Genomic DNA, 27,609 nt, shown 5'->3' on the forward strand with positions numbered 1-27,609 from the left:
TTTGTCATAGAAAGATTCAGCTTCAGTGTCACGCTGAAGAACGAAGAGAAGGTCGGAAGTCTTTCTGCCCTTATGCTAAAGGAATTCACACAGGATGGGGAGGTGGGACCACGGGACACAGTGAAGGGTCCCTTTCCCCCTAAGCCCTATAATTTAACAACACAGAAGCATCTGGGTCATGGATCCACCGGCCGGCATCTGCGGTGCCTTAGCAATGAGGCTATTCTACAGATGATCTCAGGAGAAGGTGTGAGATTCCCTACACGTCACCAAATGAGACCCTATCTACCGCGCGCAAGGATGAATGTACAGGAATGTGCCTTTCTACGCGGACACGTACTTTTTGTTTTCTCTACAAGAATGTGCTTAATATTCTGAGGGGAGTACCTTATTGCACGAACGGGTATATGCTGGTCGCTGTTGGATGAGAAGGACGAGATTAAAAAACCCACAGTCACAGTTACTCACCATCATTATTACGGATTAGTCGTAAAACACGATTTGTGAGCTAAGGAGCTAAGGAGCTAAGGGGCACGACCTAGAGTTTGCTACGTGGGAACCCATCTTCCTGGCAAATGAGAAACGCTGCATCACCGGAACTTGCAGGAAGCCTCTTTGCCAGACTCGCCGTCCACCACCAGCACCACCAGCGCGGAGCCCAGTTCCGGAAAGAAACAAATGCTACTTCTCGACGAAGCAGTTTAATCTCAGAAGCACTGCGGGGGTGGGGGGGGGGGGGTCTGCGTGAACACTAGCTCCTCAGTTAGTGGCCTGGGGAGATTTCCGTGGCAGTGAGGGGATTCCCGCTGAGGGGCGTGAACCAGGAAGGCAGCATTTTGAGGGGGGCGGCAGTGAGGACATGGCAGAAAGGGGAGACAGAAAGAGAAGTGCATCCGTTCAGCCTCGAGGACAGACAGACGGACCTCCGCCTTGATTTCCTCTGCACCTGACTTGTGTGCCGTAAAATGCGGAGGCCTAGGAGAAACTGGGGCTCCTGGTTAGGGAATCCCCCCCTCCACCCCCCGGCGGGACCTCGGGCCCCCAGAACAGCAATACAAAGATCAGTTGTGCTTGCGGCAGTTTTCCACGGAGGGAGTGAGAGAGCTGGGCCCTCTGGAATGATCGCTGTTGGGCCAGGTGTGATCCGAATGGCCTGGCCGGACGGGGCGGGGGTGGGGACAGGGAACCACGGGCCACAGATCGCTGGAGCTGCAGCTCTGGGAACAAGGATGCAGGTCCTTGGGGGGGTGTTTGTCCAGCTGCCTCGGGAAGGATAAACGAAAAAAAAAAAAAAAGAAAGGACGAACTCCGCTGGCTCCCCGCTGCTTAAGAGCAAGCTCTCCCTGGAAATCCCCTTTGTACAAAATGCCCTTTTCACGTGTACAGAGCAGCGTCTGACGAACCAAACTGCCTGCAAAGCCCGAGATGAGAGTCACGGAAAAGCCACGAGGTGTGGGGCCACGCCGCATCACACTCTCGGGCAGGGTACAAGGGGTCGGCACACAGTCACAAAGGCTGGTTGCTTGATGCTTATGGGGCCCGGACTACAAAGGTCGCCAGCCTACAGCTGCTGGAGCCGGCGGTATCTCTGCCCCGGGCGGGGCCCACCGGGGGCGTGGCTGTCCCCCCCTTCCTCGCACGGTGATGGTGTCTGCACTCGCCGCCACTCGAGGTAGGTTGAGATAGACGGTATCTTCAGACATCAAGTGGTGGTCACGGTCAGCCGGGTCGGGGGGTGAGAGTGTCGGGTCGGCGAGCCGCCAGACACCCCTAGATGTAGGCCTCTTTGCTGGCCGAGCCGCTGGCCTGGGGCTGCTCTGGACCGTTCTCGGGACGCACGATGTCTTCGCTGGGCTGGATCATGACCTGGATGCGCTGCGGGCACCAGGGAGAAGCTGGGCTGGGAGGAGGAAGGCCGGCCGCCCCCCACCCTCTTTTCAGGTCTATCCTGCGTTCAAGTGCACCCAGATTCCAGCCCCCCCCCCAACTTTCCCATGTTCCCACCCGGCCCGAGTAGCATCTGTCACATTTGGGTACTATAATAACCCCCCACTGGCCCCTCTCTTTGCTGCTCCCCTCCGTCCCTGCCACTTACTTCACTCCAGCCACACTGGCCTCCTCACCCGTGTCAAACATGCACCTGCCTCAGGGCCTTTGCACTTGCCCTGTCTGGTACATCCTTCCTTTCAGATAATTACACAGTTCAAGCTCTACCTCCTTAGGTCTTGGCTCAGTGTCACCTTGTCAGCAAGGCCTCACTCAGCACTCCCCAAAACCCCTTCCTACGTTATTTTTCTCCACGGTACTTGTCCTCATCTAACATGTTTTAATTTTGTTAATTGTTGGTCTTCCTCTACTAGAACGTAAGCCCCACGAGGGTGGGATTTTTGCCTGTTTTTCTCATGGCAACTGTGTCTCTGGCCCTGATACTACTGTCTGTCACATAGTAGGTGTTCAATTCACATTTCCTGAGTGGATTTCCCACTACCTTCTCTACACGTGTGCCCTTCTCTCAATCCTGCCCCTGCAGTTAATGCGCTGTCCTCAGATGTGCCCACCCCCGGGCCTTTGCACAGGCTGAGCTGCCCTCCAATGCACCGCCGTTGCTTCTCCGCCACTCCAAGCCCTGACCGCCTTCTGGGGGCTCAGCAGAGGACCGTGGGAAAGGAAAGCATTGGGCCTGGAGCCGGCAGGAGGGGCTGCGGGCCTCAGCTCTTCGAAGGACTTCCTGACTTACTGCCAGGGGTGGGGAAGCAGTTTCCCCGCCTGATCTCAGTTTCTCCATCTGCGGCTGGAGGAGGCCGGCCCAGGGGCTACACACAACCCCCCCCCTTGTCTTTGTTAGGCCATAGACCACAGCACCCCCTCTTCTGCTCTGACTGGTCTCGAAGGTCCACTGACCCCAGGCCCTGCATTCTGATCATCACCCCTCCGCAGTGAAATGTCCTTGGCGCCCACTTCCTGCCTCGATGTCTCTAGCGCCTGGGTACCCCAACATGGGCTTGTTCCACTCGAGAATTCGATTTAACTTAACAAAGAGCTGGCATGGACCTCGAATGTGCTAGTAGGCCCCGGCTGAGGGCAGCGTGCCTCCCATTATCTGTCCTCCAGGGTCAGACCAGGTTTTGTCTTTATCAAGCGCACAAAAGAGATCTAGGGTAAGCCCTCGATACATCTGACCCTACCCTTCACCTGCTTTAAACCCCTGAGGCTCCCCTTTGCCCTCAGGATAAAGTCCAAAGTTCTTGTCCTAATTTTCAAAGCCCGTCATGAGCCTGACCTTCTTACATCCCCAACCTCATCTCTTACCATCCCCTCTGCAGCCCCCTCTACCCTCCGGCCACAACGATCTCCCTTCAGTTCACCAAATGCAGTTTATACCCCTGGGCCTTTGCACATGCTTCCTTCCCATCCCCTTCTAGGAACATTCTTTCTGCTCCTACTTTAACTCCGGCTCATCCTTAGGCTTCTTCTTAGCTATCTTCTCTTTCAAGAAGCCTTTCTTAACCCTCCTCAACCCAGGCAGGGCTAACCCATCTCCCTGGTTTACCCAAATCATGCTGCTTCTAATACCCTACTGTCACTGGAAACTGAGTTGGCTATTTCCCAACTAGACTGTGAGCTCTGCAAGCATAGTGGGCTGTGCCCAGCATAGTAGGGGCAGGGGACGAGCAATCTAAATGGTGCAGAAGGGCTTACCTGCTTCAGAGAGCCCTTTAAGGTGAGGAACATGTAGGCCATGTAACCGGGGATGAGGACCATGGAAGACAGAGCCATGAGCCAGCCGACGCCCTGGCCCCATTTGGGGAAAACGTAGTTTCCCATGGTGAGAGGAGTCATCTGCACAGCACTGAAAATGAACACACCCTGGGGAGGGTGGGGGAGAGCGGGTGGCGGGCCGTCGGTCACCCGGACTGGACGATCCCGGCCTCTTCCCAGACCTGAAGCTGATGGGTCCACGGACCGCCTCCCTTGCCATGAGGCTGACTCTCGTAAGGGCCCAGCATCTTGGGAATCCTGCACCCAAGGCCGCTGCTGGTACCTAAGACACCTTTGTCCCCTTCGGAACCCACAGAAAGCGGCACCCCTTTCACGAGGACCAGCTTGAAGCTGGTGCCCTCTCTGGAAGGCCCAACAGAAAAAGGGACCCCTTCTGGGAGCACCAATAGAAAAAGGCCTCCATCTTCCAAGAGAAGCAGCTTGGCAAGCAGAATGAGGACTGGACGTCAGCCTCTAGTCGGCCATCAGCTGAGTGCCTTCTGCAGGACACGACACAGGCAGTGGCCTGACCCCCCTGACCCCCCGCAAGGACTGGGGCAGCCTGCCTCGGCCTGCCCCTGCCTCAGCTTCCTCCTGCCTAGGGCACGAAGGATGTGCAGAATAAGAGGCCTCCCCGAGCCCAGGGCTCGAGCTTCAGAATCAGGCGCATCCGGCCTGAACGCAGTACCAGCTGGCCGGGTGGAGCTGGTGGCCTGGGCCCGGGCGCCTCAGCGGTAAGGCCGGGGCAAGGATGCCCACGTGGCCGAGGGTTGTGAGGGCGGTGTCACCCACCACGGTGCCCCGCGTAGCACAGAGCAGGCGCTCGGCCGGGAGGGGGGTGGCGGTAGTATTATTCGGGAATGGGCCCCGCTGCTTCCGGCAGTTTCTCTTGGGACCTGAGTCGCCCCAGGGCCTGGTCCGGCCTCACGCGGACGTCCTTACCGCCACAATGATGGGGGTGAAGAAGGACCAGCAGAGTTTCCACCAGATGCAGGGCCTGGAGCCGACCATCTCTTGGATGTTGTCGTAGAATCGGTTGACACCTGGGCCATTTGGACAAGAGCAGCAGGGATGAGTGAGCTCAAAGCCCCAGCCCGGCCCCTCCGGGCGGTCTGACCACGGGCAGGTCACCTGACGTCCCGGACCCTCGGCCCCTTGTCTGCAGCAGGGGGCTATATCGCTTCTCGGCCTTTCGGCTACGATCAAGTGTGGAATAAGGGGCTCTGTCTCCGGGGGGGTCCTCGCCATCTCAACAGCCAACCCCCGGCAAGTGGGTCGTGCGGGAAAGCCAGGCACCCTCACGGGAAAACACCCACCGACCAAAGGACATGCGTATGAAGAGGTCCCCGCCTCCCTCGATGTCCCTCCCACCCGACAGCCAGCCTGGCCCTTCCTTCAAGGCTCTGCTGGACGGGGCGTTTTCCTCCGATGATCGGATGCTACAAGCTACGGGTGGCCGACTGCAAAGAACCACCACAAAGCCTACAGAAAATCACAGGCGTCATGGAGTTCCCAAGCCCGACGCTGGGCACTGCCCGAATTCTAAACAAAGCCAGTGACCAGCGAGGGTCTGACAGCGTTAGGCCGGTTGAGGGGGGGGTGAGGGAACGAGGAGGAGGAGGAGGTGGTGAAGAAAGTGGAGGGACCATCAAGGGCTAGGAGGGACCCGGGAAGACAGGTGAGGATGACTCTGGACTGTCCCCTGGCGGGGTCCGGAAGCTCAGGCCGTGACACGAACACATAAAGTCACTGTTTACTCCCTTCCTGGTCTAAGGCAGCACGTACTTTTAATTATAGCCCCATTTTGGTTACGTATTTAACTTTAGAACTTTTGTAGATTTGGTTTCTTTTAAGTAGGCTTCGTGCCCAACGTGGAGCCCAACATGAGGCTTGACTTCACAACCCCGAGATCGAGACCTGAGCTCACGTCATGAGTCGGACGCTTAACCAACTGAGCCACCCAGGCGCCCCCGGTTTTACCTTTCTAGATAAAATCTCAAACCCTCTGATCCCAACATTTATGAAGACATTTTGGCTCCCATTTCAAATAAATTTATCTTCTAAGCAGAGTTTCCTGTGCTAACTTCATCAGACTGCTGTGGGGACTAAGTACAGCTGGCCTTGGAGCATCCAGGTGCGTTGACCCCCAACACGCAGTCAAAAATCTGCAAATAACTTTGGATTCTCCAGAAATGTAACCACCAACAGCTTAGTGATGATTGGAAGCCTTGCCAATAACAAACGGTAGATCAATATGTATTTGGTAGGTTCTATGCATTATGCACCGTGTTTTCACAATAAAGTAAGCCAGAGAAAAGAAATGCGATAATACATTTGCAGTACTGTATTATAGTGATGAAAGTATCAGAAAAAACACTGTCCTATATTTATACACAGAATAAGGAGACCGGGTGGTTCCAACCCGGGTTGTTCAAGGGTCAGTTGTGAACTAATGTATAGAAAGGGCTTGGTGCTCAAGTTGTATTTGCTGAATGATAATTGAAGAAAGGACTAACTGACTGACGGACTAAATGAACGAACGAACGAACGAACAAATGAATGAATGAATGAATGAATGAATGAATGAGGGAGGGTAGGAGGAAGGAGGGTGGACACTCACCGTAAAACCAGGAAATGGAGACACATTCGAAGAAGACGAGGAACAGCAGGCTCATGCCGCTGGCAGAGTAGTAATCAAACAGCTTGAAGACATAGATGCCTCCCTGAGAGAGGAAAGGCAGTGAGAACGGATCCACTTCCGGCCAGAGCCCAGGGCGCTCAGCTCACAGCCCACACGGCCAGGAAGGTGTTAGACAACGCTGCAAGGAGAAGGCTTAAGGGAATATTAAAAGAAGCATCAAGGGCCTATGTGAGGAGGTGATCACCGCATCTCTGGGAACTGGGAAGGAATGTCTGGGGAAGAGAAACGTCCCCTTCCGGGCAATGCTGGCGGGAGAGGAGCTGGTCATCAGAGCCACCTCTCCACACGGTTGATCAGTTATGCCCTTTCCCTGCTTAAAGCTTTCCGTGGCTTACAGAAGACGTAACTACAACACATCAAGAGTTGAGAGAGATTAAAATTCCATACCATTCCATACTACACCATACCACACCACACAAAATACAAACGGCTCTGGCCTGCAAGGTCCTGTATGATCTCGTTCTGCACTCCCGACCTGTCTCCTCACTCCCTCTGCTCCTCAAACTTCCCCAACCCACGCCCACCTCAGGACCTTAGCACCTGCTGTGCCTTCTTCCCCCCGCTCCATCTTCCCCTGGCTGTCTCTTCCTTATCATTTGAGTCTCAGCTCAACTGCCACTTCCTCAGAGGGCCCTCTCCTGACTACTCGGAGGTGGCATTCCTCCACCCTCACTGGTCATTCCCTCTTTTCTTCATGGCAATGAACACTCTCTGAATGATCTAATTTGTACATCAGTCTTGTCCATCAGAGTGGAAGCCCCAAGAGAGCAGACACGGTGTCCGTCACGGTGACTGCTGAATTTCCAGTGTCACGTGAGGCCCGTGGTGAGTATGTAACAACTATGGAGGAATGAAGGAACAAATGAAGGATGTTCTGGGAATGAAGTGTATTTGAATCCGCGGGTAGTTCTGCGCATCATAAAGCAGACCCGCAGGGTGGAGCTCATGGCTTTAGGGTCATTTACATTTATTGTACAATTCATCGGCGACATGTACACCTTCTGACTAGACCAGAAGGGCCTTGAATGCAGAGAGGAGTGCTCATTAATATCAGTAGAAACAGCAAAGTGGGACCAAGAGGAAGAGACAGTGTCAAGGTCAAAGGCTCAACTCCAGCTCGACTCTCCCGTTAATGTTTGTGAGTTTTTAAAAACACAGTCCCTGTATCCCTTCCTCCAGGAAGCAGTCCCGGGGCCCCGGGCTGGGCCAGGGCCTGTATTCTCTAGCTGTCTTGTATCATTTCTAGCTCAGTGTGTGTGTGTGCCACCCTCCCACCCCGCAGGCAGGGACGCCTTCCTGCTGTGTGTGCTGGGCTCGGCACAGAGATGGTGCTCAACGAACAGACTGAGGGTGAGACACCATGAGGCTGGGGTGGGGAGGACCTGGAAGTGGCCACCCCAGAGGTGTGCCAGGGGCCCGGCGAGCTCACCTGGGTGATGTTAGAGAGGCCGATCAGGTAGGAGACGATGCAGACGGCAGCGATGAAGAGCTCCCTGCGGTTGCGGAGGAGTCTGGGGTACTCGTCCACCAGGGCCGTGATGAAGCCCTCCACGGTGCAGAACTTCAAGCGGGGCAAGGGTCAGCCACGCGCCGCAGACCTCAGCCCAACCCGTCCGAAGCCTGACTATCTGGGGCACGACCCGAGGGGCCCGGCAATGTCGGGGCCCCAGGATCCAGGCCTGCCTCTGCCTCTCTTTGTGACCCTTCCCTCTGGACATCAGTTTCCCCATCTGGAAAACGGGGAAAGCGGAGGAGCTGATCCCTAAAGTCTCATGTGGCGGAACAGCTAGGGGTCTGAAACTCCTGACCATCTTCCTGGAGAACTAAGACAATGGCCACCTCTCCCTGATTCCCCCTCCCCTCCAGAGCCGCAGAGCTGGCTGGGGGCTCCCCCCAAAGGGCCGGGGAGGGCACCCTCACCTGGCTGTCGATGCCCAGCATCAGCAGCATCGAGAAGAAGAGGATGGCCCAGAGGGGAGAGATGGGCAGCTGAGTCACCGCCTCTGGGTACGCCAGGAACGCCAACCCGGGGCCTGTGGAGGGCAGGGCGAAAAAGAAGAAAGGTGCTGAGCACCTACTGCATACCCAGCACACCACCCACTTTCTAAGCTTTTCTGCATTTCACCTTCAGAGTAACCCTCTGGGTGAGTGCCGTCAGCCCCCCTTTTCCTAGGTGAGGGTACCGAGTGCGTGTGGGCAGCGGAGGGAGTACGGCTGGGTCTGGAGGCCAGGGTACCAGGGAGATGAAATGAGGGACCGTGGTGGCCTGGCCCGTGGTGGGGACAGTGCAGGTGCAGAGCGGTGACCACATGGAGGAAACGAAAGGCGGTGGGGACGGGCAGGTCCTGGTACTGGCTGGTTTGTGGAGTGGAGGTGAAGGAAGGGCTCAGGGTGATTCCGGGGCTGCCCTGGCTACTGGATGGTGGCACCTTGTGGGAGCACAGGGAAGGAGAAGGCTTAAAGCCATCAATTTGGGGCATACTGCGCTTGAGTGTCTGGGTCGGGGGTAGTCAAGAGATCAGGGGGAACCTCGGAAGGAGAAGGAAAGAAACTGCAATCTTCCTGGGTCTGGCTCAGGAAAGGGGGGTGGTGGCTGGGGCGGCCCAGAGAAATGAGCTGGCCATTGTAGGGAAGATGAGGACATCAGTGGAGAAAGTTCCTTTCCACATGACCGGCCCAGTTCTCCATGATGGAGGAGATGTCTCCCTGAGGCCCAGGGCCTCCGCTGTGAACACAGCGGGTCCCTCATCTCACTGCTCTCTTGGCTGAGTCGGGAGGCGAGGGCTGCCTGGGCTTCTCCCGGGACCCTGCGGCATTGATGACCCGTGTGGTGAACAGAGCAGGTACAGCCCGCTTGGTGAGGACATGTTTGGACGTGGGACCAAAGCAAAGACTGAGGCACGTTGTGTCATGCCGGTGAGCACATCTGAGCTGGAAGAAGGTTTATATCCCAGGGGGCAAGAGTCTGCCTTCTCCCTGCAGAAGGCAGCCTTGGGCTGGAAGACCCAGTATGGTCAGGCCATTAAGGGCCCAGGCTTCTTGATCAGCCAGGTCTATGTTCAATTCCAAGCCCACCGTTTTTCTAGCTTGATGAACATGGTCCATGAGCCTCAGTTTCCCCACCTAGTAAATGGGATAGCAGAAGCATCGACTCCAGGGTGTTGGAAAGGTTCAGAGATGCTTTGCAGCTAAAACGCTCCGTGCTCTGCCTGGCACATCGTGATGCCCAGTGCCAGGGAGCCCACACACCCCACTCATCCCTGACTCCAGGCCTTCGCACTGGCTCTTCCCTCTGCCCGCGTGCGTGTCCCCCGCCGCCCTGCTGCTGGTGACGATGACGGCCACAGACGCCGCGCCCTATCCCCTCCCACCCCAGGAGCCCCGGGCCTCAAATGGGCGGCCCGAACCTGAGGCCGCCACATCAGCGATGGACCTCTTGGTGACATGGGCCATGAAGCCCACGATGGAGAAGATGACAAATCCTGCGAACATGCTGGTGCACGAATTGATGCAGCAGACGATGATGGAGTCCCTGCGGGGAGGAAAGGGCGGAGCCAGTGAGGGCGGGGCTGGCAAGGAGGGGAGCTAGGAGCCGCGTTAGGAGGGATGAGGGCTGAGGGGCAGGCAGAAAAGGGACTGCTGGGCAGGTGCCCCCACCCCATCCCAGGGAAGGGGTGGAACAGGAAGGAGTGGCCGGAAAGGAATTCGCTTAGTGAGGAGTGGAGTTGAAAGCAGAGAAAGCCAGGGGCGCCTGGGTGGCTTAGTCGGTTAAGCGTCCAGCTTTCGCTTAGGTCATGATCTCGCGGTTCGTGGGTTCGAGCCCCGCGTCGGGCTCTGTGCTGACTGCCAGCTCAGAGCCTGGAGCCTGTTTCAGTCTGTGACTCCCTCTCTCTCTGACCCTCCCCTGCTCACGCTGTCTCTCTCTCTCTTCTAGAAATAAATAAAAATATTTAAAAAAAAAAAAAAGAAAGAAAGCAGAGAAAGCCCAGGGGGCGTGGTCTGTACGGGGGCGTGGCCACGCGCGGGCTTGCGTCAGAGGGGCGTGGCCGGGAAGGAAGGGGCTCTCGCACCTGTAGACGTTGTTGTGGAAAGAATTATAGCTCCCAAGGGCGATCAGGGATCCCAGGCCCAGACCGTAGGAGAAGAAGATCTGGGTTGCCGCATCCAGCCACACCTATAAGTGGGATGGTCAAAAGAGTCAAAATTATAATCATTGCCACAGTGCCCCAGGGCCTTTGACATGCGGTGGCCAGCCCCACCTGGCAACCAGCTTGGCTTCCACGAGGGTCAGAGAGGTGCGGGAACTTTCCATGACGCTGGTAAATGGTGGCTCCCCTTCACCCAGCCGGAGGGGGCGGGGAGCCCAGGGAGGCGCTCACCTCCGAGTCGGACAGCTTGCGGAAGTTGGGTGTGATGTAGAAGAGGATGCCCTCCTTGGCCCCGGGCAGCGTGACCCCACGGAAGAAAAGGATGATCAGCATGATGTACGGGTAGGTGGCGGAGAAGTAAACCACCTGGCGGAAAAGTTGGCAACGCGGTCGTCACACCCCCTGCAGCGCGCCCAGTCGTTCCCTGCCCCCACGTCTCCTATTTCAGGATCCGCTGTGGCCTTCCAGGTCAACCCCCTCCAGGAAGCCTTCCTGGATTCCTAACCGGCTGTGTTTGTCCACTTTTCTGAAGCCTCTCCTTGGAGTGCAAACACACCAGCTCAGCACATGGCTTTTCCTTTCCCCGACCCTCCTTTATTTTTTGACTTCTGTCTAAATGTGTTCAAGTAAAATACGCTGTCAGGAAAATTTTACACACACACACACACACACACTTAGAGTTCCCTTCAACAGCGTCTAGAATTTAAGTTACACGAAAGAGAGGGCTTGCCTTGTTCACTTTTGTTTCCCCAATGCCTAGACTAATCCGTGGTATACAAGAGACACTCAATAAATGCCTAATACATAAAAGCACGAAGGTGAACATTTTAATGTTCCTCTTTTGAGACTCTGATTTGCACGTATGATCACATACTCTTTTTAAAAGTGATGCTCAAATTGTGTACTTGAATTTTCATTTAACACGTTTAAAATTAAAAAACACAATACGTACTTTATTTCTTTGTTTACTAAAAACTGTTTTATTGTCTCTTAACAATAATTATGCAAAATAGCCACTCAGAAGGTTCTACCATCCTTTTTAAGGGTTCCCCTACTGTTAATCATTTATGTGAATTTCCCTAATACTTTCTAATGAACTTTAAGTGAATCTCACTAATACAACACTGGACACCCTGTATATATGGGGCGCCTGGGTGGCTTAGTCGGTTAAGCGTCCGACTTTCGCTTGGGTCATGATCTCGCGGTTCGTGGGTTCGAGCCCCGCGTCGGGCTCTGTGCTGACAGCCAGCTCAGAGCCTGGAGCCTGTTTCAGAGTCTGTGATTCCCTCTCTCTCTGACCCTCCCCTGCTCATGCTGTCTCTATCTCTCTCCTAGAAATAAATAAAACATTTAAAAAAAAAAAAAAACTTTGTCTCCAAAATTATTATACCACTCTTGGGAACATTTTCTAGGAGGAGAATTCCTGACGAAAAGGGGATAAACCTCTCAATGGCTCGTGATCCGTATTTTGCTCAATTACCTTCCAGAAACGGGCCTTGATTCAGCATTTCAGGACGCACCTTCCCCACATAGGTGCCAGCACTGAGTATAATCATTAAAAAAATATGTTTTCCCCCCAAACTGATCGTCAAAAGACTGACGTCACGTCTGAGATTACATTTCTCGGTCCGCGGTTGTAAAAGGGCAGTTTTCAAGTTCAATAACCCTTGTATGTCACAGCCTCACGTGGCCCTATTTTCTGGTCAGCACGAGTTGTGCCCCAGGTTAGTTTCATTTCCCCGAGATTCTTCAGGGTTAGGAAAGGCAGCCATAATCCACTCGAAAAGCCACTGTACTAGGAATTAGGAAAAGGGAATTTGAAGCCATCTGTGGCACCTGTGAGCTGTATGACATTGGATCAATTTCTTACCCTCTCTGAGCCATGATTTTCTTGTCTGGAAAATGGGTACAATCAACCTATCTACTCAGAAAGGTCAGTTGTATGAGGATACACAATATGCTTAATATATAGTGCTTAGGTCTTACACTTTAACCTGTCTTCCTTGTTCAGAATGAGTTAGGTATACACTAGATGCTTAATAAATGTTTACGGATGGACTGGATGACTCGCTCAAAAGACAACTGACACCATGTATTGTCTCCATGGCATACAGCATGTGGTGGGTAGGCATATGCTACATACTCTGCATGGATTATTCTCCTCAGTCTTTATGACGACCCTGTAAGGTACTATATTATTGTATTCATTTAACAGATGAGGAGACTGAGGCACAGAGAGGTGAAATGACTTGCCCAAGCACCCATAGCTAGGAATCAGGGGACTGCGACTCAAGCTCAGCTCTATTTCTTCCAGTGCCCTTAGGCCCTACATTCTTCTGTTTCTTCAAATTGGGATGGGGGACACCTGTGGCCTCCTCCTGACTGCCCAGCTTAGGGACACATCCCAGAGGTTTTGACACTGGCTTTGGGACTGAGAGCCTGGAAGGTCCAAAGGTCCCACCAGCCTGGAACTGGGGGCGGGTTTCATCACCTGTACTCACGCCCAAGCACGGACTCTGCTGAGGTTCTGTTTTGCTCCCGTCAGCGTGGGTAGTCTGGACCTCCCTGCTGTTCCCGGATTTTCAAATCCCTTCTCTCCCTTCCTTGCCGCAAAAACTCAAGACAGCCTTTAAGTTCCCTTCAGGCTGGGGCCAGTGACAGCCTGAGCCACCTCTGTCCCTGGACTCCTGGGGTGGGGCTTTAAGGGCAAAGGAATGGGAGTGAGGCCAGTCCTCCCTAACTTGGGTGGCAAGCTCCTCACATGTCCCCAGCCTGGACCTCCTCGCCACCCCCCACCCCCTGAACTTGACCATAATAAAAACAAAACAAGTCCAACTCCTCTCATCAGCTGCTGAGGGCTTTACAAAATCACCACTCCATTTGGTTTTCATAACAAACCACCAGATAAGCCCTATTTTTCAGAGGAGGAAACGGAATTTCAGAGCAGTGAAGTGACTGGTGTGAGGTCACCTAGCCAAGCAAACAGGGACGTGGGGATTTGAACTCAGGACTGTTTCAGAACAGGGCGTGGGTACCTAACCATTCCTTGGTCCATTTCTGTGGCTCCTCAAAGGCTGGGATGTGGAAATATCATCTCTGGATCACCCACGAGGCTTGTTCACTGGTCCCGGAGCCAAGTTTACCACCTGCTTTGCCGTGGCTCCGTGTAACTGTCTGACTTGCATTATTGGATCTAATCCTCACAACTGCCCAGGAGGTAGGCAGTGTTACCATTCCCATTTTACAGGAAAGGAAACCGAGTCAGGGAGAGATGAAGAGAACTGCCTCACTACAAGTCCGACAGGGTTCCTCGCGGTGCACACTCCTTGCAGAGATCCCCCAGGGGACCTGTCCCCTTCTGGTCCCCACTGTGCACAGGCCTTACCTTTCCAGTCCAGCCAACACCTTTCCAGATACAGAAATACACAAGGATCCAGGCGATGGCCAGGGTGATGGCCAGGGGCCAGCGGATCTGGCCTGGCTTATCCAGCCCGTCTGTCATCTGATGCATATTCCGCCTGGTGGAACAGTGGAGGGGAGCAGAAAGTCACGCGGGAGCTGGAGTGACCCGGGGGTACCCAGGGATTGGACACGGGTGACACCCTCCAGTGTGACTGTGCTGGCATCTGTGATTACGGAGATCGGGGGCTGGCTGGAGACCGGGGTCCATTATACTCCTCGGCAGAGAGTGCTCTTTGCTCAAGGGAGCCCTAGTCTGGCCGCCTTATTGCTCACCTGTTACCCTCACCTTCACTTTTGCTCTGTCCCCACTCCAGCCCCAGAGACCCTTCTAAGTGGTCTGTCTGACCGTGTCCCTCCCCTGCTTAAAACCCTACAGCGGAGAGCTCCTTACTTCCTCAGAATGAAGTCCAACCCCCCCAGGCTGCCCTTGCGAGGGCCTTCGGGGCTGGCTCTACTTCTCTCTCGTCTCGGCTCTCCCTGAGCCCTTCGAACGCCTGTCAGACTGGACGGCTCCCCTCCCCTCCTCTGTGGCTGGCTTGTGCTCCCCTGCGTCCAAGCCTTTGTGCATTCTCTTCCTCCTGCGGACGCCTGTCTTCCCTACGTGGTTTTCATCCTCAGATGTGACTTCCTCCCTGGGCTGGTCCACGTACCAACCGGGGCCCCTCCAGCCTCCCGCGCATCCCCTCCTCCCAGCCCTGCGCATCCGCTGTTACCGCTGCCTGTTTGCTTCTGTTTGCCAGGCCCCTAACCACGCCGCATGCAGTAAGTGCTCAAGAAATGTCGATTGAATAAATGGATGAATGCAACCGTGAATGGGTGTGAGAGACTTGTATGTGGCAGAGGCCGGAAGGAAGCGGCAGCCGAAGAATCTCATTTCTGTTTGTGAGGAGATGGGCTGGCCAGGGACGTTTCTGCACAAAGACCAGAGTCATGTACTCTGACACCTAAGAACAGCTCCTCCTGGCAGCTTCTCCAAGGTGCCAGGGAACCTTCCAGAAGGCTCCCGGACCCTTGCAAGCCACCCAGCGCAAATGCCTCCTTCATGCCCAAGAGATCCCTTTCTGTAAAATCAATACCCCAATACACATCTGAGACGTGTTCTCCTGAGGATACAATCAGCACGGCTTTCCGTGTGTGTGTGTGTGTGCGCGCGCACGCGCGCGTGTGTGAGTGTGTGCATGTGCCTTTATTCCAAACAACTCTGGGTTTCTAAGTGGATGGGGCGGGTTTTCAGGATGAGCTGGGATTTTGTTGGCCTCCCCTGGCCACTCTCCTTGGCCTGTGCTGGCTCCTCCCTTCTGGTGGCTCACGCTTCACCCCTGTCCGTTCTGTTCTGTTCTGTTCTGTGCACTCAGTCTCTGTACTGCAGTGATTCGTTCTCCCCGGTTTGTAACGAGTGGCCCATCTCTCTATGGGGAGAAAGGGCTTCGCTGCCCCCTGCTTCTCTCTGTGCCCCGCGCACACCGCCGGCTCCCAGCTCCCTCTGCAGGGCGCCTCTGTCTCCTGCCGGCCCTGGCTGACGGCCCCCCCGCCCCCGCCGATGTCGCCACACTTACTCCCAGAACTCCACCACGGCGCTGGTCATGTTGGTGGTGTTGACGATGCTGTAGTTGGAGAAGCAGCGGTCTGTGTTCCACGGGTTGTCACACTGTTTCCATGGCAGCGTCTGCAAAGGCACAGGGGCACCGACAAACCCACCTGAGCCCCCCGGAGATGGCAATGGCGGTCCCGGCACGCTTCGTCCATCCTCACGGCCCCTGAGCCTCCTCACAGCCACCCGTTAACTCGCTGCCCTTCCCGACAGCTCTCAGATGCAGGGCATGCCGAGAGCCTCATTTTAGAGATCAGAGAGGGGCAGTAACTTGTTCGAGATCACACAGCTCCTAAGGGCCAGAGCTGGAACTTGAACCTTGATCATTTCCCTCTGGAAACCCGCTTTCCAAGCTGCACCACGATATCTTGTGTGTTCATCTGGGGGCCACTTCCTAGCTTGTGACCTTGGGTAAGAGATCTTGCCTGCCTGACCCTCTGCACACAGATGTTAACAGCGAATACTTAACAGCATCTGTTCCTTGTGAAGTACGATTCTAAGCCTTTTGCACATATTTACTCCTTAGTCCTCACAACAACTCTACTAGGCCGGCCTTATTTTTCACCCTCATTTTATAAATGAGGGCACCGTGGCTCAAAGAGGTTAAGTTTCTTTCTCGAAGTTGCACAGCTGGTATATATAGCGGGCAGGATTGGAACCCAGGTGGTCTGGGTCCATATGAAATGAGCTAACAAAAGCCGCCTTAAGAAGGGTGTCCAGAGGAGCAGATGTTAGCCCACACGAAGCACATGGCTCAGTGGCTGGCTCGGAGTGGGTGCCGGTTCACGGGGCTACAATTTGTAGGGGACCAGGGGCCACTGAACACAAACCACCCCCCCTCCACCCCCCCTCCCAGGAATAGCCCTGCCGGCAAAATGGCACTCCCTGGGTCTGGCTCCTCCCGGAGGGGGGGGGGGGGGCGATCCGAGGGCGCACTCACAGTGGTGAAGGAGTTGTACAGGTAGTAGATGGCCCAGGAGATGATCACGATATAGTAGATGTTCAGCCAGAATGATAGCACGGCGGCCGCGAGGCCCACACCTGGGAGCGACAGCAGCACGATCTTTGTTTAACAGAACGATCGTAGTAACTGGCCAGTGGGTGCCATGCTTCTCATTTTCCATGGTACCCACCAGCTCACCGGCCCCTGGAGACAGGTGTTATTGAGGCCTGGAGACTAAGAGAGAGGCGGGAACTTAGCTAGGGTCACACACGTCTGGCAAGTGGGGACTTGGCTCTGGGGCCCGGCACGGGCTGGTTACAGGTGGGACGGGGTCTGGGTTTGCCAGGCAAGAATGATTCTCCACGTATCCATCTGGTGTCAGGCACTGAGTATGGAAGCAAAGAAAATTGTACCAGCCCTGGCTGGGGGAATAAGCTCGAGGGACAGTAGGCTGGTGGGGGCGGAGGCGGGGGGGCTCTGGGCTGGGTGCTCCTGTCCACCACCACCGCCCTAGATCATAGCCGGTGCCGCCGTCTGTCACCACCCCTGGCGAGGGCTCCACTCTGCTCAGAAGTGAACCAAGCAGGTCCCTCTTGCCAGTGGGGCCGGGGGCGCTGGGAAGGCCCTGATTTCACCAAGGATCTGTGAGCAGGGGTCCCGCCACATGGCCCCCCACCGTGCAGACTTACCCTTGAACATGGGGGCCAGCTTCCACACCCCCAGGCCCCCGATGGACGTGTACTGACCCAGGGAGCACTCCAGCAGGAAGAGAGGGACCCCCGCAAAGATGAGGGTCAGGAAGTAGGGGATCAGGAAGGCCCCTGTGGGGTTGAGGAGAGAGACACTCATGGCCCCAAGGCTTTGGAGGAGCCGCGGGCAGAGGGGGCATCGGGGCAGGGCACTCTCGGGCTGCAGTGATGACATCCGGGCCCCCAGCCTCAGAAGCAGCACCACAGCCACACTGAGGCCCGAGGATGGCCTTCGCTCTAACTACGTCCCTCGTTCTTGGCAAATCGAAGGGGTGAACTTTTTGGTCTTGCTAACAAAGCCACCTTTTGGTTAAGGGACAAGAAACAGGAACTGGGGCCGGCTGCCCCTTTTGGAGTCTTTAGGGGCACCTTCCCAGCTGTGACACTCTCCCCCAGCTGTGACACTCTCCCCCAGCTGTGACACTCTCCCCCAGCTGTGACACTGTCCCCCAGCTGTGACACTCCCCCCCAAGGGGTCCAGACCCGGCTGGGCAGTTTCCGGGCCAGCACCTACCACCTCCGTTCTTGCCGCAGAGATAGGGGAATCTCCAGACGTTGCCCAGGCCGATGGCGTAGCCCACACAGGACATGAGGAAGTCGAAGCGGCCCTTCCACGTGTCCCGGTCTGGAAGGTCCGCTGCCTTCTTCTGCACCTTGACCACCAGAGTTTTGGGCTTGTCATTGGCCACAGGGGCCTCGCTGACCTCCGTGGAGATCTGCCCATCGGCCACCTTGCTGCCATTGGTCGCCATGTCGCGGAGTTTGGACACAGAGGTCCTGGCAGATGGACGTGCGATGTCGGCCCCGGTCCACGCGGACAGCAGTTTTGCGGCTCAAGGTCACCCTGGGAGAAGAGGGGGTGGGGTGACAGGCACAGAAGGGCGGCAAGATCCGGGAGTTGCCCCAAAATCACAAAATCACAAACAGCCCGGGAGCTGGAGGAGGCTCGCTCGTAAGGCCTCTTTGTCCCGGAGGAAGGGCCGTGCCCTGTTTCCAGACTTGTGCGTGCAGAGGTGCTGTGTTCGGAGCTCCTGAGCTCACTTCAGACCTGCATCTGCGTCCCACGCCCCCCGTTACGGGTCTTGCTCAGGGAAGAAAACCAAGGAGACCAAATATTCAGACAGAAATATTAAGTGTTCCTCATCTTTGCCTCTTGGTATATGATTAGATTTTTCATTCCCTGAGGTCATAGTAACCATGGCCGATGTAAGCACAACAGAGGGGCTTAACCGTGGGCCAGAACAGGGATGTGACCCGGCCACAGTCGGGGAGTGAAGGTGATACATAAGCACAGACTCTAATCATCATCACAGTCCTCTTTCACGTTTGAGCTGCGTGACTTCGAGAATACTCCTTAACCTCTCTGGGCCCTGCTCTCTCGATCTTTTACATTGAGTTACAATATAGACCCCAATGTTCACAGCAGCGCTATTGACAATAGTCAAAGTACGGAAAGAGCTCAAATGTCCATCGATGGATGAAAGGATAAGAAGATGTGGCCTACAGATACAACGGAGTATTACTGAGCAAGCAAAAAGAATGAAATCTTGCCGTTGCAACTATGTGGAAGGAAGTAGCCGGTTGATGCTATGTGAAATGAGTCAGTCAGAGAAAGACAAGCATCATATGACTTCACTCCTGTGAGGACTTTAAGATACAAAACATAAGGGAAGGGAAGCAAAGAAATTATAAAAAACAGGGAGGGGGACGAAACATAAGGGACTCTGAAATATGGAGAAGAGACAGAGGGGTTGTGGGAGGGGGAGGGGCGAAGTGGGGGAGGGGCATTAAGGAATCGACTGCTGCACTCGATGCTAAATAACTTGGATATAAATAAAAATAAATAAATAACGTATATTAAAAACTGAGTTAGGATAACAGTATGCCCCTCATTGGGTGGTCTGCTCTTTGCTTATTCAGTGAGGACCCCGTGCCTGGCAAATGGTGCAGACCGGCTACCGTTTTCTCAGCGACCCCCGAGCCTGGCTGTGCTTCCGAGGCGTTTGCGAAGCTCTAGAGCGATGCAGAGTCCCAGGCCGCACCCCAGATGCCCCACACCGGAACTTCAAGGGGATGCGTCCTGAACCTGTGCATTTAACAAATTCTGCAAAAGGAGATTCTTAGGCTGGGAGCCAGCCCCAGCCATCAGCCGAAGAAGGACCGCCTGACTCAAGACATTCGTCTGCACCCTGCACTCTCCTTACCTCTCTAGAGTGAGGGTAGAGGGCGGTGTAGGACATTGGACTTGGCCCTGTCCTGGATTCCAATCTCCAGTCTGCCTTTTACAAGCTGAGCGACCCTACGTAGTACTTTTGATCACTCTAGCCTCAGTTTCTCCATCTCTGAGATGGGAGCAATCTTATCGAGCTTGTAGAAGTGTGGCAAAAAGAACCTTTAATGGCTGGAAGAGTACTTTTCACCTGACTGGTTTCCCAAGAGGACCCCATGAACGGTGGTGATCAGTGTGGTTAGGATGTTACCTGGTGGTTTTCGGTGGTGGGTCAGGTCCAGAGCAGCGCCGTCTGCAGCCCCTGGGTGGGAGCCTGCAAAGCAGAGACGAGGAGGGACCCTGGTGAGCTGCCAGGTGGTGGCTAATGGGCAGCCTGGGGGAGAGCAGCACGGGGGCAGGAGCCTCTCTCGGAGGCCCCCGCCCCCCCCCCCCCCCACTGCCAGGTGACCCTGTGAGTCCACGCAGTGCGGTACTGGCCATGGGGCACTGGGAACACGCCGGAAGGGGCCGCTGCCCTCTCAGGACATTGCTTGAGGCCAATGCAAGGGTGTCGCTTCATCGTTTTATCAAAAGGAAGAGAGGTGAGAGAGGACGCAGCTCCTAGGGCCCAACTGGGGGCCAGCGAGCCCAGCTGAGACGTCTCATCCTCCAACCAAACATGCACAAATGTCGTGAGACCGTGTAGGAGCATGAGAGACGGCACCTTGTTTTATGGAGTGAAAAAAGCAGACTCAAAACAGTGTATTTAGTATGGTTCTATTTTAGCCCCCGCCAATCTGTTCATTACAAAAACTCCCTCCAAAACCCAAAGGATATACCCTGAGAGATTCACAGTGATTAGTCTGGAAGAGTGATTTTTGTTTCCCTTTTTGTGCTTTTCTGGATAAAAAAAATAATTTTTTTAATGTTTATTTATTTTTGAGAGACAGAGAGAGAGCATGAGAGGGGAAGGGGCAGAGAGAGAGAGGGAGACATAGAGTCGGAAGCAGGCTTCAGGCTCTGAGCTGTCGGCGCGGAGCCCGATGCAGGGCTCGAACTCACAAGGTGCAAGATCATGACCTGAGCAGAAGTCAGACGCCCAACCGACTGAGCCCCCCAGGCACCCCTGGGCTTTTCTGGATTTTTAGAATTATTTCTATATTTCTACAAAGACATTACAATAAATTTCTAAGTTTCTAGGAAACATTTTTAAGTTAATAAAAATGAGGCAGGATGAATGAACAGAATCCTCAGGGCACACGGGACCGTGTGGAGCAGTGGTCTGAGGACTCTGGGATGGAGGAGGAGAGCCAAAGCGATGTGCGGGCTCCTCCTCCCTCCGCTCTGCCTCGCGGGGGGACCCTGGGTGCTATGCGCCCACCTGACGGCCCCTCCCACGCAAGCCTCGTTACCAAACACCATCGTCTCTTCCTAGAATTCACGGAAAACCAGAGCAGTGTCAGGCAATCGAAACCCTGTTTCTTGTTCTGAAGGCTGACCCACCTTGTTTCGGATGCCTGTCTAGCTCCCGGCTTGGGCCTGGCCTCATCAGAAGGAACTCCAGACTCAGGTCGGGTGACATCCCATCGTCAGGGACGGTAGCCCATCCTGTAGTCTACTGGGAAGTCCTGGGGTATGTGGGGCAGAGAGCAGCGTCAGGAAAGGGGGAGGCTAAAATGGAACCCCTTTTGTAGGCAGGGCTGGTTAGCCATTAACTGTCAAAGCAGCAATGCCCTTTACTGTCCCCATGACCTGCCCTTGTGGGCTCTGGCCACCAGGTTTGTCCACAAGGGTCCAATCACCTTGGACCAGGGCTGATCACCTGACTCTGGCTAGTCACTCAGAGCTCCCTCCCTGGGAATTTGGCGTGAGAGGGAGAAAGAAGACCAGTCTCTCCGGGGAATTGGGATCTCAGGCAGCCAGCTTCTGCCCACCGGTACGCAGAGTGGCCGAGAGAGTGGGTCTGCTGAGAAGGAAGGAAATCAGAGGTCGAGAGATGGATAGAGAGAGGGGCACCTGGGTGGCTCGGTCAGTGAAGCGCCTGACTCTTGACTTGGACTCAGGCCATGATCTCACAGTTTGTGGGCTCGAGCCCCACGGCAGGCTCTGCACTGACAGCACAGACCCCCTGGGGATTTTCTCTCTCCTCTCTCTCTTCTGCCCCTCCCCCACTCACTCTCTAAAAATAAAGAAATAAACTTAAAAAAAGATGGAGAGAGAATCCTGAAAGCGTCTGTCTTTGCCATTCCAGGCTTTCTCAAGACTGGCTACGTCCCTGTGCTTGCAGTTCACAAAGAAGCTGTCGCCTAGTAGTAACATAAATGTCCTGAGTTTGCTCCCCTTGGCTCGGGGGACCCCCGCTCAAGTCTTGAATCTCGGCTCCCCCGCCGCTTGACCAAGTTCTCCGGAAGGCCCATAGCCCACGGGAACAGCCACGTCTGGCCTCCGCCCAGACATACTTGTCGATTATCCGCGGAGAGCCAAAGCAAACCCTAAAATCTACCGCGCTGCGCACTGGGGCTTCAGGCTGCCCCACACCACTCAGGGGGAGACGGACAGAGTGACAGGCAGACAGATGGACAGATGGGCGGGCGTAGCTCTGGCTCGCTCCCGCTAGCCGGTGAGACGGCAGGGGTGTTTAAGGGGGAAATGCGCTGTCTACGTCCTTTGAAGAAATCATTCACCATCAACACGTGGGAAGGTGTAAGGTCGGGAGGAAGCAGGTTCTGGCTCACCACGTTCTGGTTCACCAGGTTTATTCCACTGTCCCCTCCACGAGTGCATTTAGCATCTCCTCGTGCAAAGGTCAGAGAGATCAGAGACCAAGGCTGCGCTCTTCACACGGCCGGAGGCCTCCATGCTATCTTCAGGACTGGGAAAGATCTAGCAAGACGCCTGTCGCTTCCCTCTGAAGGGCCACAGGACTGCATGCGCAGCCTCCTCCTAGGAGACGTGCAAAGTGTGCAGGCAGCAATATCCAGCCACGAAGCGATGTCGCTGGTGCTGCTTTGGGGGTCCCCGTGGAGAAGGCCCTCTGGCGTGCAGGGAGACAGACGGTCGGGTGCCATAGCGGAGACCTGGGCGCCCCTTCACACTTACTAACACTGGGCAAGTTCCACTGCCTTTCTGATCTCATCTGCAAAATGGGGCCATGAAGGGTTAAATGAGATCACGCATGCAGAGCAGGGGGAAGGATACTGGCTGAGAGCGGGCGCTTAGGGCACCTCAGCCATTATCATCATTGTGATTGTTGCCATCTGTGTGCACGGACTGTGGCTCCCCATCTCCGAGTCGCCCTGGGCCGGTCAGAAGCTGGGAGTGGCACTTGCAGAAGCGGCCTCCCTAAAACACCCCAGGGATAGCTTCTTGCCAGTTTTCATCCCTGACCCCAGCGGGCTAACCTGTCGCTCCGACCCTCACGAGAAACAGCCCAGAAAGCACAGGCGTGTGCGGGTTCACAGCAAAGGAATCTGGCTACCTTTCTGGAAAGGCAATGCTCTCCGAGGCCGGGGCCGCCTTCCTGCCCGCTGTTACCTCCCCTTTCCCGAAACATTTGCCCGCAGGGCTGCCCAGCGTCAGAGGGCGGCTCTGCGGGCCCCGTGGCCAGCGCCCATCTGCGGCCCTCCGCCACCTGCGGCGCCGTAGGGGGCGGGGCTGCCTCCACCACCTCGTGACCTGGCGCGTTTTTCCAAGGCCTGCTTCCAGAGCCTTCTGGTGCCTCCTCATCAGGTGACAATATTCTGCGGACTGAGGAGAATCTGGCTACAGGCTCCTCCGTTACCACTTCCCCACGTTAGCTGAATTCCACCCAAGTAACGTTCCAAAGGGCACCGTTAATGTGTGACCACCGTGACCCGTTTTCTGTATTCACCCCCCTGCTCATTCCCTCCTTCCTTCCTCCGGTATTGACTCAGCACGTGCTATGTGCCGAAGTGGGGATCCAACAATCATTTCTAGCACTTTGTATTCTGACCCGGAGTTTGAACCCGTGAACTGACAGGAGGCAGCAGAAAGATTCCATTTTGCAAACATTTACCGAGGGTCTAATGTATACACGGAGCTGGGCCGGATGCTCGGGCTGCAAACATGAACAAGACAAGGTCCTTGACCTTGACAAGGTCACAGCCTAGAAGAAGTCTCTCTGTCGACAGCCAATCACAAGACCCTGTGATAGTGCTGCGAGCCTGTATGAACAAGACGCTGTAGGCCCAGAAGGAATGATTTAATTCAACCAGAGAAGGCATCCCAGCCGAGGCGACGCTGCAACTGGGTTTTGACGGCTGGATAGGGGTTCACCAGGCTCAGAAAGAGGGAAGGGCATCCCAGGTGAGGGGAATGCAGGAACAGAGTAGGGAGGTTTGAACACAGGAAGGTCAGTTTGTGAAGGACCTTGAGAGCCAGGCTGAGGAACTTAGGGGCCGGTTTCAGGGATGCAACGGGGGGTGATAATATGATCAGGTTAGTCTTAGAAAAAAAGACTCACTCAGGCAGGCTCTGGGAAGGAGTTAAAGAGACTCAAGGCAGGAAAGTGGGGAAAATGTTTCCATGAACATGTTCCTTCCTCGATGTGCACTCTGAGACCAAATCCTGAAGCCATTGATAAAAATGGGGCCAAACCAAGCAGAAAGAACACCCCTGCCAATCCCTGAGTGAGGAAATGCTTTATAAGAAAAAAAAAATGTAGTTTGGAAGCTCTTGATCAGAACTGGCAAAACGGGTCAACACTGGCCCTCGGGCTTGTTGTTTTTGGCCCGAACAAAAATTTTTTCCAGTTTGAATTAGAAGCCAGAAATATGACTCTCTAGGATACATTTTTAAACAGAGGGAACAGCAAGTGCAAAGGCCCTGAGGCAGGAATCAGCTTGGCATGTTTGAGAGTCAGCATGGAGGCTGGGCTGGCTGGAGTCCAGTACAGGAGGGAACAGAATTAGAATTAGGCGGGCAAGGGCTGGATCACACAAGGTCTCAGAGACCACAGCGAGGAGTTCACATTTTCTTCTAAACAGGATGGAACAGAGTAGAGGTTTTAAGCAGGGGGGCGGAGGGGAAAATCTGACTTACATTTAAAAGTCTCACTCTGCCTGCCCAGAAGAGGCTGCAGAAGGGAAGGGGTAGGAGCAGGGTGGGGTGGGTGGCTGGGTAGTGCTTATAGAGAGACTGAGAGTCCAGTGAGAGAGGACAGTGACTCGCGTCAGCTAGGGCAGAGGTGGTGTGGGGCTGGCCGGGTTTCTGTTTGGAGGCGGGGCCTGCAGCCCCCTGGCCTGTGCAGATGGAGGGCTGGGGGAAGGGAGTGTGTAGCAGCCGCCGGGACAATCCTCCCTCTGTTCCACTGCATCTGAGGGACTGGTGCTGCGTGGGGTGGGGACTTGGGCAGAGGCCAAAAGGTCAAGGCCAGTGTCTCAGGGCTGCCATTGTCCAGGCCGGAGCTGGGCCCAGAACCCACTCAGAGCGAGTGGGGGGCCACGAAGAGCCAGGAAGGCAAGGGGGAGGAGCAGGCCTGGGCGTAGGCTCCCCCCCCCACTCCCTCCCATGACGCTGTGCACACTCCTGCTTTGTCTTCTGTAATTACAGAAATTACAGAGGCTTGCTTCATACTGCAACCACTCTACTTGCCTTTATTTCTTTTTGGAACTCTGCGGTTCAAGAAAAAAAATTAATATTGGGTTTGGCTTCATTCCAAAGGGAAACATAATACAGTTTATTCTCTGCTTTAGGGAAAAATGCTGGGCTCAGTGGATTAGACAGGCTTTATTGAGCATCTGTTGTGTATCCAGACCCATGCCAGCTCCTATCAAGGCAGAAGAGCCAGAGTTTATTGAGCACCTATTGTGCGCCAGGCATTTGAAGGTGTTCTATCATCCAGTCCCCGTTGCATCTCCATATGCCAAAAGCTAGTTCATCCATCTGACAGACAGGGAAACTGAGGCTTGCCAGCCTGGGGCTATTGTAAAGCAGTGTCTCAGATTGTTTGGTGACTCGGTGGCTTGTTACCCAGTGTGGCTCTCCAGGGGGCAGCACTGGCATCGCCTGGGAGCCTATTAGAAACGTGGATTCCAAAGGGGTGCCTGGGGGGCTCAGTCAGTCAAGCGTCTGACTTGGGCTCAGGTCATGATCTCATGGTTCGCATCGTGAGCTCGGGCCCCACATTGGTCTCTGTGCTGACAGCTTAGAGCCTGGACCCTACTTCGGATTGTGGGTCTCCCTCTCTCTCTGCCCCTCTCCTGCTCACACACACTCTGTCTCTTTCTCAAAAATAAACATTAAAACAAAAAAAAGAAGGAAACGCAGAATCTTGGCCCCCCTCCAGACCCATGGGGTCAGAAGCTGCGTTTTACAAGGTCACAGCAATTCAGGTGCACACGGCATGCTGGTGAACCAGTTTCGTCATCTGTAAACGTGGACTCCCGGACCTCCATTGCTGTAAAACCCTGAATCAAGATCATGTGTGGAGAGAGGCTGGCGAAAGCAGGGGGCGTGGCGCACAGGAAGGCCTCAGTAAATAGCAGCTTAGATCGCTATTCAGAGAGATGAATGGCCAGGGAAGTGCTTTGTAATGGAAAAACGTGGCACAAATATGAGGACCAATTAATAGCTGATAATCATGTGCGGAAGGTTAGAAGGAGGCTGGGCGTGTGCACGTGGACGCAGGTGTTGCGGGTAGCCTTTGACACCACTTGCCCTGAAGGTCACGGAAGGTTCCCTGACGAAGGTGCTCGGATGGAGAGGGGGCACCTGGAGAGGGCCTTCGAGGCCTCAGAGACCTGAGTCTGGGGCGGGGTTGGGGAGGGGGGGCAACGAGTCAATCTTGGCCAGGGTGCGAGCAGCAGACAAAATAGATGGCCATGGGTCTAGACAGTAGGCCCTTTGCCTTGGACCCTCAGCCAGGGGGGCTTGGGGCCTATGCAGGTTCCTTCCTTCCTGCTTGAGACCTATTCTCTGCCACACCTGGTCTACACCGGCAGTCTACAGATGAAGAGCAAGGCCCGGAGAAGGCTGGTGGCTGGCCCAAGGTCACACAGGACACAAACGGTGGGATTCTTATAGACCCCCAGCCCGTGACACATTCATACTTAGGAGATGAAAACGCAGCTCCGCGTGGGTGCAAACTCCTCACCTGCCTCGACACACCTGAGTGGCCATTTACACACCCAATGCGTTTCTCAACAGCATCTCCTGAACGCCCACTCCTCACGACGCCCTGCTGTGATTTTCGAGTACGTTACTTTTTTTCTCAAAGCGTTTGTTTCCTCATCAGGAAATGGGGCCCAACAGTAACCACCTCCCAGAGTGTGAGGACTGCACTGGAATTTTCTAGCGTGTGCCAGCCCCGGCAAGTGCTGGATACGTTGAAGCTAAGATGATGACTAGTTCCCATTTTGCAGATGATGGTACCAAGGCTCAGAGAGGTCAAATGACCTGTTCAAGGTCACAGAGGGTTTAACTCAGGCCCCCTGGAAGCCTTTACATGTACCGCCTCTTCCCGCCTGCCTGCTGGGTTCTGAGGAGAAGGGATGGGACTCATGTCGATGGGCTCCCCCAGACTCACAGCCCCGTGCAGACGAGAAAACCCAGGCTCAAGCCCTTCCCCTCCAAGAGCCTGGAGGTCCAGTCTTCTGGGGTGCTCCCCAAACCAGAATATAGGAGAAGGCTAGAGAACACGCCCCTCCCCCACCCCCACAACCAGAGTGAGAACAAAAATCAGCTTTATAACTCCTAGAGGCTTAACAGACCCACCTAACAGTGACCTAAACTCCAGGAGTTAAGATTCTCTTTCTTTGGAGTCCCATGAAGGAAAAAACAACCCAACTTTTCATTAACAAAGAGGGAAAGAAAAAGAAGAGCTCAGAGTGCGGGAAGGACGTGAGGGAGGCACTTATTAATGTGCCTAGGGCCTGCTCCCAACGATTTATACATACTGTCAGCACCGCTCCCCATTTACTGATGTGTAAACTGAGGCAAAGGAGGCTAAAGTGGCCCGCCACAGGTCTCACAGCCACGAACAAGGGGAATGAAGATGAACCCAGGCAGCCGGGCTCCTGTGTCCACT

General features: G+C 54.8%; 1 protein-coding gene across 1 annotated transcript in view; it reads right to left on the minus strand.

Annotated features, from left to right (window-relative positions):
* Nucleotides 1-215: 215 nt before the first annotated feature.
* Nucleotides 216-27,609, minus strand: part of SLC6A1 (solute carrier family 6 member 1) — a 41,293-nt gene continuing 13,899 nt past the window's right edge. Inside the window, exons 2-16 of the mRNA XM_039231408.1 lie at nt 19,834-19,896; nt 17,868-18,197; nt 17,294-17,425; nt 16,602-16,702; nt 15,627-15,736; nt 13,994-14,126; nt 10,840-10,974; nt 10,531-10,634; nt 9,868-9,992; nt 8,381-8,493; nt 7,890-8,021; nt 6,380-6,482; nt 4,702-4,802; nt 3,700-3,867; nt 216-1,875 (exon numbers count right to left, since the gene is read on the minus strand). Coding sequence (XP_039087339.1) covers nt 1,771-1,875; nt 3,700-3,867; nt 4,702-4,802; nt 6,380-6,482; nt 7,890-8,021; nt 8,381-8,493; nt 9,868-9,992; nt 10,531-10,634; nt 10,840-10,974; nt 13,994-14,126; nt 15,627-15,736; nt 16,602-16,702; nt 17,294-17,425; nt 17,868-18,105 — 1,800 coding nt within the window. The 5' untranslated portion in view covers nt 18,106-18,197; nt 19,834-19,896 and the 3' untranslated portion in view covers nt 216-1,770. The remainder of the gene's footprint in view (nt 1,876-3,699; nt 3,868-4,701; nt 4,803-6,379; nt 6,483-7,889; nt 8,022-8,380; nt 8,494-9,867; nt 9,993-10,530; nt 10,635-10,839; nt 10,975-13,993; nt 14,127-15,626; nt 15,737-16,601; nt 16,703-17,293; nt 17,426-17,867; nt 18,198-19,833; nt 19,897-27,609) is intronic.

Source organism: Hyaena hyaena, unplaced genomic scaffold (assembly GCF_003009895.1).
Source record: "Hyaena hyaena isolate Hyena2069 unplaced genomic scaffold, ASM300989v1 scaffold_56, whole genome shotgun sequence".
In the NCBI taxonomy this organism is placed as follows: Eukaryota; Metazoa; Chordata; class Mammalia; order Carnivora; family Hyaenidae; genus Hyaena; species Hyaena hyaena.